We start from the raw sequence: 11,466 nt of genomic DNA, 5'->3' as shown, positions 1-11,466 counted from the left end.
TTTACTGCATCACCGGTAATTTATTTACAGGTCTCATCTTTCCTTTGACTCCAGACTTGAGAGGCCTAAGAATATAATCTTCTCCTTCGATTGCATTATGATTTATCAGAATAGCATTATCGCATTTCTTTTCTTTTCTTGAAGAAAGCATTATCGCATCTCAACCCTTCCTTTACAATGAATGGTATACTGGCATTCTACATTGCCCTCTCACCAGGGGGGAAAAAAAAGAAGAGGAATGCTTGCATGCCTTTTTTGTTTCGAAAAGAAAATTGTTGCTGTTATTGAAGTGAAAGAGGAGCTGGTCTGCATTCTGCACCATCCATTGGTAAATGATTCCTGTACGTCTGTAGTAGCTACAACAGTCAAGTATATGGCTCTTTTCTGGAAGATCCTCACCACACCCAGAGACTAGAGTTCACCACTGCTGTCCTGTCCTCCTTAAACTTGTGATGAAGGTAGCCTAGATCACCATTACTGGCCCCCACTCTGCTCCAAAAGATCCAGTACTGCTGCTACCAGCCATAGACTACAGCATCAGGCAGGCCATCCCTGATCCATGATAAAAACTAGCAATCGATCAGACCACCAACCACCACCACCTCCCATCGCCTCCGCGCTCCGGCCAGACTGGTCATTAAGAAACCAAAAAGCTTCCCCCAATCCATGCCGCTCCTCCGTGGCACTTTATCTCCCCTCTGCATTCACTCACTCGCCAACACCCCTTCCACCCCTTCTACCTACCTACCTAACCAACCGGAGCAAGGGCATCTCGCTCACATGCTCCCAACCCAACTCCCTTCCCTTCGCTCTACAAGACAATCTCTTTTGGAGCCAAAAATCGGCGCCATCCTTTCCCTGTTTCTCACCGAGTGGTCATGTGGTTGCAGACATTCAGGGACGGGACCTGACCTGACTGACTCTCCCCCGTAACCACCAGCACACAACCCCATTCACTTTCAGCATCTCGGGCAGCCATGGCTCATGCATCTTGCAAAGGTTTCCCTTGGGTGGATTCAAGCACGTCTAGGTGAAGATCATAAGGGTTTTTTTTAAAAACTTGTTTAGTGTTGAAAAGACAAGCAACAGACAGAGGAGGTAGGTGGAGGTAGCAGAGATCATGAACTGGTAGTACTATATGCATGTCGCCAAAGATGATTTGTTGAGGAGGGATGTGGCATGAACACGTTGCCCGAGGGCTCGGAAGCGACAAAACGAGAGCACATTTTCCTCATAGAACCATGGTGCATGTTACAGAGAGCTGCTAAGCATGTGTGGCTTTTAACTAGTTAATTAACTATTATATCTGCCCCCTTCCCTCCCTCGATAATCCCCTCCAAGATTATGTCGTCACTGATCACTCTTACTGCTACACTACTATTGGCCTCTGTAGCAGGGTGCTGCCTGTAAAAAATTCCGAGCCCATTGCTCCTGCCTGGCGGCGCCGCAGACGCACTCGACGCCCGGCCGGTACCCGAGGCTGTTCAGGCACAGGCAAACCGCCGCCGTCGCATTGCCGTGTCCAGCTGTCGCCGCCGCTTCCTGCTTCAGTGGCTTGAAGGAGTCCTCCGGCGGCTCGTAGGGCGCCAGGCTGATGGACAGGTTGAGGTCGATGTCGAGGTGCCGCCGCGGCGGCGCCGGCGGCGGTGGAGGAGTGGCGGACCGCGGCTCGTCGTCGCTGCTGCGGCTGCAGGCCTCAGGCGAGTTCGAGATGACCTCGAAATGGTCCTGCTGGTGGTGATGGCCCGGAGCGGCGGCGGCGTGCAGCTTCGGCGCCTCCAGCTGGTAATGCTGCTGCTGTTGCTGCCCCGGCGCGCCGCTGGCGGCGGCGGCGATCGGCCGGTGGGTCTGCGGGTCGATGCCGCGGGCGACGAGCTTGCGCTTGATGTGCGTGTTCCAGTAGTTCTTGATCTCGTTGTCCGTCCTGCCCGGCAGCCTCCCGGCGATCAGCGACCATCTAACGATAAGAGAAGAGATAAACGATCAGAAAAAAAAGAAAAGAAAATCCTTCCTCCGATCCCCAGGTAATAACTCTGGCTGATTGATTCCTTGACGAATGCTCTGATCTAGTGATCTTTGATATACATGGTATATATGCCAGGACTGGCAGCACGCAGCAGCTTACTTGTTGCCGAAGAGCTCGTGGAACTTGATGATGAGTTCGTCCTCCTCCTCGGTGAAGTTGCCGCGCTTGAGGTCGGGGCGCAGGTAGTTGATCCACCGCAGCCGGCAGCTCTTCCCGCACCGCAGCAGCCCTGCACCGCGCGCCGCCGTAAGTATCATATCACACTCACACGCATCTTCCCGGCCATCTCGTAACATCATCATTCAAATCCAAAGGCATCTAGATGGCCGGACGGATTCGCATGGTACACGCACCTGCGGCCCTGGGGAGCGACCTCCAGCACCCCTCGCCGTGGGCCTTGATGTAGGCGATGAGGCGCTGGTCCTCCTCCTTGGTCCAGGCGCCCTTGTTGGTGTGCGCCTGCTCGCAGCACGGGGACCTCCCCATGCCGGACGCGGCCGCCGCAGGTAGATCCTCCTCCTCCTCCTCCCTCCTTCGATCCTGCTCCGGCCTCGCGGAGTGGAGTCCGGCCGTCGCCCGCGAGAGAGGAAGGAAGAAGAAGACGAGGGGGCAGGCGCGTTGCTTGGGTGATGGGCGGCGATGGAGTTTCGGCAGCGCGAGCTTTTCGTGAACAAGGGGAGACGACGGGGAGGGAGGGGGTGGTTGGTTTTATACGAGGGGAGGGGGGAGGAGCGAGCGGGGGTGAGGGCCCCATTGACCCGGATCGCTGTGAGCCATGCCATTTGACCGAGTTGGTGTGATGGGGGGCGGAGGGGAGCGGGAGGTGGGGCCGGGCGAGTGGTTAGTTGGGGGGGGGGGGGGGGGGGGGGGGGGGGGGGGGGGGGGGGGGTCTGGATTTGGTAGGTAGGTGTGCTTCACTTGAGTGCCCTTTGTCCTATTCCCTTTTCCGATTCTTTTATTGCTGCCTCTCTTTTTTTTTTCCCTGGTTTTGCTTTTCAGTTTGTTTTTTTTGGCAGGGGGGGGCTTGTTAGTTGTACCCTGCGGTTGTACCCAGCTGCGGGTAGGTGAAGTTATTTGGCAGGTTTGCCTTCGGTTTATGTTCTGTTTTCAGCTATGGTGGGCCGGATATTTGTACTGTAGCAATTAACTCTGTATAAATATTGCTCTTAAAAAAGATTTAATACTGTGCTATAATTGTTTTTAGAAGGATGTGCAAATTGTTAGTGCAGCTATGCGATTCTTATGGTTATTTATATTGTAGGTAACTTTTACTCATGTTATCATCTATAATTTTTTTAATAGATTCTATGGTAATTTATATCATGTCATCACACGCATGCGATTCTCATGAATTTTTATAAAAAATTTCTATCTCTAGACTATTCATTGCTTTTTCACTATAGATGCAAATTGGGGCTATCCGGTATAAAACAATATAAAAATGTAATTTTGGTCTTGTGCACATGCATGAATCAAAATAGGAATCAAAGTGCAACTACATGAAAGCATGACAACCCCCTCCCTCCCTCCTTAAAAAATGTATTCAACAAAGCCAGGGATTGAGGGGTGAAATGAGAAATTATAATTAGTTACAAATGTATGAAAAAATGGAATCTTGCACAACTCCAGGTGGGGGTAAACAGTACCATCATGGAACTCTGTCTTCGAGTTTGAATGAATTCTCTTGTCCATTTTCTAGTTATATTCTTATCGAATATGTTCATGAGGTCACAATATTTTATATAGCTCATACGACAACAATTGAATCACGTCCAACTATTTGATTAGAAGTGAAGGGGTGCGTACAAAGTGTTTTTTATTCTAATAATTTTCATTAAATCATAGTTTTTAGATCCTGTCTGAATTCCATCAACTAAACTTTAGCTGACTAAATTTTAGCTGAGAACCTTCATCTTACCTATCACCCATCTAAGCCAGCTAAACTTTAGTTGGTGGGATCCAAACATAATTTTAGAGTGACAACTGAATGCCATGGAATAAATCATCGTCTCTCTTTCTTCACTATATGTCATATTACTGACCGCACCACTTTTCTTTGTTCGTTAATTTTGCTCGATCACCAAACATTTTTTTTGTCTCACTTCTCCACTATTACGTACCGGCCACGACCGAAGCTTTGACACGCGAGAGCCTGTTGCTTCACGATGGGAGGAAAGCTGAGCTGGGAAACAATCCCCAATGGCTCCCCATCATCCACACTTCCAAGCCACTGGAGCTTTTTTGGAGTACACATCAGCGGCACATGACGATGATGCTTAACGGGTGTGGAAAGTGTTTATTCCCTCCCTACTCTGACTCAAAGGGTGCGTCGTCGCTTGTTTCATTTTTTTTAATATTACATCATATCCACCACAAGTATTGTATATTACTATACATTTTTATTTTTATTTTCCTGACTCACCCACCGACATTTTTTTGGCACCCCACGACGCCATCTCCCCTCCTTTTATTTCCGAGATTCTAGAAAACCCAGAGGGAGCGGGCATGCATGCCTTTGTGTGTGGGACTGACTCCGCACGAAAGAAAGCCAGAGCTGAGGGAGCAAGAAAGGAAGGAGGGGGGAGAATCTGATGAGCAATTTGGTGAGCTACCCTTTCTGCTTCACTTCACTTGCGGCGCCCGGCTCCACGCCTCCCTCTTGATGTGCGGCAAAGATTGCCCTCTTGTTTAATCCGGATTGGTGGGGGTACGGGGTTTAAGCTACCCAAAAAAACTTTACTATGGGACGTTTTCTTCCACTGACTTATTTTTAGCACGTGTCACATCAAATGTTTAGATACTAATTAGGAGTATTAAACGTAGACTATTTACAAAACCCATTACATAAGACGAATCTAAACGACGAGACGAATCTATTAAGCCTAATTAAGCCTAATTAATCCATCATTAGCAAATGTTTACGGTAGCAACACATTGTCAAATCATGGACTAATTAGGCTTAATAGATTCGTCTCGCCGTTTAGATTCGTCTTATGTAATGGGTTTTGTAAATAGTCTACGTTTAATACTCCTAATTAGTATCTAAACATTCGATGTGACACGTGCTAAAAATAAATCAGTGGAAGATAATGGACCATATATAGAGACAAATAAAACATCAAGTAATGGTTCGTTCAAGGTTCAGGTTGTGCCAGCTGGACGTGGTCTTGAGTAGAGTTTGAAAAATTTTAACATGCTTTTTTTTATAATCAAGAAAATTATGGTATGCTTTGAACTTCATATGAACGCTATATACATTTCTCAATCTAGAGGGCCAGAGAGCTATGCTAATGATCACGAGGACTAGGAAGTAGGAACTAGGGTGCGTTTGGCAGACCTCCCAATGTTGATTCTTTATTTATTCCAGTAGGAGTTCTACCAAATGATTTTTCAAAGAGAATTGATTCTCTACTAATTTTATGAAGTGATTCTTTAAAATTAACTAAGAGGCTGGGAGCTGAAAAAAGTAACTTCTCCTGATTCCGTGGAGTGATTCTACATCCTGATTTCAAGAGTTTATGCTATTGAATTAAAGATAATCACTCTCAGCCACAAAATCACTTTTCTTATAGAATCAGCTCCAATAGTTAATTAGATGGAGCTCTCCCAACATACTTTTTAATGAAGATGTTCACTTTTTTAATTAGAGGTTAGGCAGAAAGAAGCATGCAACTGTACGCTGCAATGCACATGGTTTTATTACTAGGGGTGTCTAGTGGAGGTGGTTGGACTAGCTCCAGGGTTGCTAGCCTCGAAGTCCGGGCTGCACTCAGAAATCTGTCACGCCGTGTACCTCAGCAACCCATGTCGACCCCCCGAGTCCCCGACTGCATGTTGGTCCGACAAAAGAAGCTTTCCTTTTTTTTTCTTAATGCATTGTTCTCCCAGGATGTTTCCTTAAGAGTCGTTAACCAACTCGCTCATCAGGGTTAGTGGTCAGTGATCACAGAAGAGCCACAGGTGAAGAATGGTTCATTTCTTTAAAAGAAAAGGAGAGACTGATTCCAGGTACTCCGGCTACCCCGTCCATGCAACCGTTCCCTGAATTTTTGGTGATTAATGGCAAAGTTAAATTAACCTCTCAATAATGCAGCTTTTTCACGCTGCGTGACAACTGACATCTTGAACACCCTGGACAGTCCGTCAACCCGAAAAAGCGCACCACCTGCTTCGACCAGAAAGATGGCGAGCTGTGCTGGACTATTTTTTCTAATGAAAAGATAGGTAATTTCTATATCACAGAAAAAGTACAAGACTTACAATCTTGGAGGTCATAGTCATGAAAAGAAAAGAAAATAAGAAAACTAAAATTTAACTGGTTGGATTGGGATATCAACCTCACTACACAACTCAAAATTGACGCAACATACTGCCGGTTGGATTGGAACTTCAACACGACATCAGCACTCAGCTCAATAGGAAGTATCCAGCCGATTGTACTGGGACATCAATACGGCTGGGCTCATTAGACCGGTTGGATTCGAACATCAACACAACCGAGCCACTCAACAACACCACTGGCTGGTAAGATTGGAACATCTACCGGACCACTAGCAAGTGTCGCGCGCTGGAACAAGCTACAAAGCCCTACCGGAGAAGATGACCTCACACCGGAAAAGCCGCCACTAAGCGTGACCAACCACCGCAAGGCCACGAAGAAGCCGTAAGCTCTCCGCCTTATCCAACAATGCCAAGCCGCACACCGTAGGGACGTGGAATCATGGATGCTGGCATTGACAGGGAGTACAAAGGGACCGGGAGAGAGAGAGAAGAAGGATTCACATGTTTCCATATGAACCCATCGTTGCCAAAACAACCAAGAGTTCCACAGTCGTTGATGAGCTACAGGCAAGGTGGATAGGTTAGAATAGGACCTCCCAAAAGCGACACCTTCAGGAAAGAAAACAATGCCGAAACACGCCGTCATCGCCCTCCCAAGAGTCCTTGGGCAAGGTTTCACCCAGTCAAGGGGGTGGTGAGGTCTCAACAACACCCCCAAGAGGGAACGTGACACTCAAAAATGTCACCGCTATCAGCCCAGCAAGAAGCCGGGCACAGCTTTCGCCGGCAATGTCTCCACCCCCTTGCCGCTGAAGCTCCATCGCTTGCCCTAGCCACCACCACAATCCAAAACCAGCACGCAACTGCCGCACCACTGGTGCTGCATGAACAAAGTCGTCTTCGCCACCTCCGTGCCACTGCACTGCCCACGCACCACACGAGCCCGACCATTGCCGCTCCACACGCGTGGCCACCTCTCCGCACGCCATGAACACCATGCGGCCTCCTCTCGACACTCCCCGTGCACGGCCGCCACTGAGCCGCATCCCTGCCGCTGCGCCGTCACCCGCGTAGCCGGCGAGCAGCTCTCATCGCGGCCCCTCAATGGAAGCCACACACGCGCAGATCTACTCAAGAAGGTCAGCCTCCGAAGAGAGGTGGCCTGACGCCACCAGCCACGCCTCCATGGAGCCACTGTCGCACCCTTGCACCGGCTGGCGCCAGCCGCATCACCATGACGCCACTGGAGAGGCCCACGCAAGCCACCTTTGGTCGTGCCACCACGACGCCACCAAGACCATGCAGATCCACGCCTGCTCCACCTCATGGAAGGCCGGACCTTGCCACGGAGCAGGGATGGGACGCTGTCGGTGGCGCCGGATGCTGCTGTCGCCCAGACGCCTGCGTGCCGTCACTTCGCCTTGCACCGTACCCACCACAGCAGCTGCTTCGCCCAGCTCCGGTGCAACTTGCCGCGCCCCGTGGCCGCCAGGTCACCTCTCACTCTGCACTGCCACCGTGGCTCCTAGCCTGCCCTGCCGTGCCCGACGTGAGCTCACTGCCCACTCGCCATAGCCACCTCCTGGTCTCTCATCAGATCCGGGCGCACGCGACCAAGGCAGGGCAAAATTGCCCCGCCGCCACCTTCCTAGGGGCCGTGCAGACTTCCGGCAGCGAGGTGTGGTGGAGGAAGGGGAAGGAGCGGCGGTGGCTAGGTTTTCGGCCGCCGCCCGTGTCGCCTGAGCGGGAGGCGACGTGGGGGCCCAAGAGCACAGATGGGGGGAACCTGTTCTTCTGCTACAAACTGATGCTGTTGTTGGACTACTATTGGTACCGCGAACCATGGCACCCCAAATTAAGGGACGTGTGCAATGCAATCACTTTTATTTTTCTACATTGTACTCATGTAGCATTGGTTGAGAATGAATTGATATAGCTGATGTTTATTAGGGGGTGTTTGTTTCTTTAGGAGCTCCTAAAATTTCTATCACATCGAATGTTTAGATACTAATTAGGAGTTTTAAATATAGACTAATTACGAAACCATTGCACAGATGGAGGCTAATTTGCGAGACGAATCTATTCAGCCTAATTAGTCCATGATTTGGTAATGTGATGCTACAGTAAACATGTGCTAGTGATGGATTAATTAGGCTTAATAGATTCGTCTCGCGAATTAGCCTCCATCTGTGTAATTAGTTTTATAATTAGCTCATGTTCAGTCCTCCTAATTAGCATCCGAATATTTATTGTGACATGAATTTTAGTCCGGACTAAAGATCCAAACACCCCGATGATCCAGCGATAGTTGTCATCAAAGGGTAGTTGGTGGTGTTCTTCCATCTCTGATTGGTCGAGTTCTTGTCATGTTTTCAGGAAGAAGATCCGGCCGTCCGCACAGGCACAATAATGCCGGGAGATCGACAAGAAAGGTGACGACGACCGGGGTTGGCCTCTTCCTCCTCCCGTCCTCCGGCTGGCAGAACAGCCTAACAACAAGCACGGAATGGGAAGGCGAAGTAGCTCGGCATTGATTGGCTCGGAATAACTCCTGGTGCTAACCAGGTTAGGTTCGTTTTCGTTTTCCCTCCGTCCTCCTCCCTGAGCAGAGGCAGAGCTCCGTGCTGCCGGCCGGCGCCGGCGGGATCCGCTGGTATCTTTGTCCAGGCCATGCCGCCATGGCATGGCAGATTGGCAGGCGAGCTCGAATGAATGCGTGCCGGGTGCCGTGCCACCCCCTCCATCACCTACCTACCTACCAACCACTCGCATGCATGGGCATGGTCACCAGCTCGGCCATGGCAGTGGCCAGTGGCCGTCGTCGTCCTGGGGTCCGGCTGACTGATCCTGCACCTGCAGCACCGTCCCGGCTCGGCATTGATGAGGGTGACCTGCAGGGACCAGCCCCCTACAAAGACCAGACCACGGCACAGTGAAGGAGTAGGAGTACTGGAGTGAGCTGCAGAGACTCGCGTGCAGTGCAGGGGGGGTGCTAGCTCCGGAGTAATGGCGGCCATCCACCCGGCCTGCTGCGTGGACCCGGCCCTCGTGGACCAGGAGTCAAAACGCCAGTACCAGTAGTGAGTAGTGACAATCGTGACGGTTGGGTCGTTCGTCCTTGGGAATGACCGTTTGGTCCTTGGCTTGTTTTCTTGTTTGTTTGTTTCTACTATAAGTTCGTCCTTGGGAGTACAATGCATGTAAGGGTCCTTTGCTTTGACCCAAGACCGTGGGTGGTCGACAATGGCACGTCGCCGAGAGGCCGTCGTCGACGACGACGACGATCCACAGCAACCTTCAGCCTTAGCCGTTGGATCTCCCGTCGTACGGCAACGATCTTTTGCGACATGTACGTACTCGTCAGCACGTACGTGGACTGTGGCCGGCAGGTCCGGCAGCGGCATTGTTTCCCCGGGGGGGGGGGGGGGGGGGGGGGGGGGGGGGGAGGCCGGGATGAGAATGAAGCAGCAGGGCCAGGACAGTGGACGGCAGCAGGAGCAGGAGCTGGTGAGCGAGGTGGCGTGCGTTAATGAAGATGAAGCCATGAAGGCATCAAGGTTTGGCTGGCCACACCATAGACCTCACCCACCAACAAGAGGTAGGTATACCCTACGCTTCAATAAACCGGCTCACCTGCATCCGCTGCTGCTGCTCCTGCTGCCGTCTGCTTGTGGTACTACTTAACTTGCCAATCTCTCTCTCTCTCTCCAGTCAAGAGAGAGACGGTGAAGAAAAGTTACCTTTCATTTCAAAAAGTGAAAAAAAAAACCTTGAGAAATTAAACAAGAGAGTTACTACGTATACTAGTACCGTTGTAGTTGTTCTCTACTTTTTGTTGCTTTCAGGCGAAGGATGATGGAAGGAACTTGACCGTTGTCTATGCCTGGAACCCACACCGGTAGGCTCCAAATCTTTCCGGCCATGGAATGGAAGAAGGCGCCAAGGGTGGAGGAGGACAGGATTGTTGAAGCAGCAGGAAAACGGAACCTGCATGCGTTAGCTACTTAGCTACAACAAGACAAGGATCGAGCACAACAGCAGCTCCTGTTCACTTGAATGCTCAAAGGACACGGCCCTTGGCTGCGGAACCTAAAAGCAACAAGCACGAGGACCATGGCCGCGGCCGGGGTCCAGGTCGCCGGTCGGTCAGGGCCGTCAATGCGGATCGGAGTTACGCTTGCCTGACCGGGCAACAGTTTGTTTTCCAAGCGATCGAGAGCAGTAGGTTTTTTTTTTTGATACTGATCGAGAGCAGTTAGGGTACGTACGCTATATCAACCATGCATCCTGTAGTCAGTCAGTGAAGTGTGCCGGGCCCCAATCCTACTGGAAAGTTGCCGTACATAGTACGTGGTCGTGGTCTGGCACTAGCACAGTCCACAGTCTACACCACGTCTAGCTCTACTCCTGCCGCGACTCCAGTGACTTCTTCTCATGCCGGCCGGCAGCTGACGCGGACGGCCTTGGCCTTTGGTTCTTCTTCAACCTTGGCACAACTCATCACAAAAGAAAGAAAAAAAAGAACTTTTTTTGGGGGGAAAAAAAGAAGAAAGTGTGGATGGGTCATGTGTGAGCTTACGTCGAGGCACAGGGCAGTGGTGGACTTGCTGTGGAAGAAAACAAGCGGCAGCAAGGGGAGGATAGAATCATAGAACGTGGAGACGACTAGGGTGGCGCAAGTGCTGACTAGTAGTAGTAGTACTAGCTTCCGGTGCTTTTAGCTCTTTTCTAACCTGCGCTAGGTCACGTACTCACGTGCGTTCAGATTCGTTAGCATACATGCATGCTCTACATGCAGATGTAGTGGTGTCACTGGATTCGCCGTTCAGAGGAGGTAAATGCGTGTTTCCATTTGTAATTTAGAACGTGCAGTGGAGACTAATTAGGGTGGTTAATAGTCTAATAATCCGTGCTAGAAGCTTAGAACACGCGCATTCAGATTCGTTCCAGATGGAAAATGTTGGTGTAAGCGGACCCTGTCATCCGCCAGTGATTTGCGACCATTATATATGCTTCTTCTGTTGACATGATAATGACGAGCGAAATCCGTGAGAATAATGTACTCCCTCCATCCTAAATTACTATTCATTTTAGCTTTTCTAGGTACATAGTTTTTTCTACGTGTCTAGATATAGTATATATCTAGAAAAGTCTACGTA

General features: G+C 50.2%; 1 protein-coding gene across 1 annotated transcript; it reads right to left on the bottom strand.

Moving 5' to 3' along the window:
• Positions 1–1,205: 1,205 nt before the first annotated feature.
• Positions 1,206–2,700, bottom strand: LOC117866581 (uncharacterized). The gene is made up of 3 exons (XM_034750823.2): positions 2,380–2,700; positions 2,126–2,255; positions 1,206–1,957 (listed from the first exon to the last, which is right to left on the bottom strand). The coding sequence occupies exons 1-3, from the start codon at positions 2,510–2,512 to the stop codon at positions 1,378–1,380; spliced, it is 843 nt and encodes a 280-aa protein (XP_034606714.1). The 5' UTR covers positions 2,513–2,700; the 3' UTR covers positions 1,206–1,377.
• Between the last annotated feature and the right edge of the window lie 8,766 nt (positions 2,701–11,466).

This window comes from Setaria viridis, chromosome 8 (genome assembly GCF_005286985.2).
Source record: "Setaria viridis chromosome 8, Setaria_viridis_v4.0, whole genome shotgun sequence".
NCBI classification, from domain to species: Eukaryota; Viridiplantae; Streptophyta; class Magnoliopsida; order Poales; family Poaceae; genus Setaria; species Setaria viridis.
The sequence above is the reverse complement of the archived record's forward strand: the minus strand, read 5'-3'. Positions and strand labels throughout refer to the sequence as shown.

Coding starts and splice junctions, on each gene's coding strand:
- LOC117866581 (XM_034750823.2), bottom strand. CDS start 2,512: ATGGGGAGGTCCCCGTGCTGCGAGCAGGCGCACACCAACAAGGGCGCC. Junction 2,256..2,379: donor GTCGCTCCCCAGGGCCGCAG/GTGCGTGTACCA, acceptor CGCGCGGTGCAG/GGCTGCTGCGGTGCGGGAAG. Junction 1,958..2,125: donor CACGAGCTCTTCGGCAACAA/GTAAGCTGCTGC, acceptor TCTTATCGTTAG/ATGGTCGCTGATCGCCGGGA.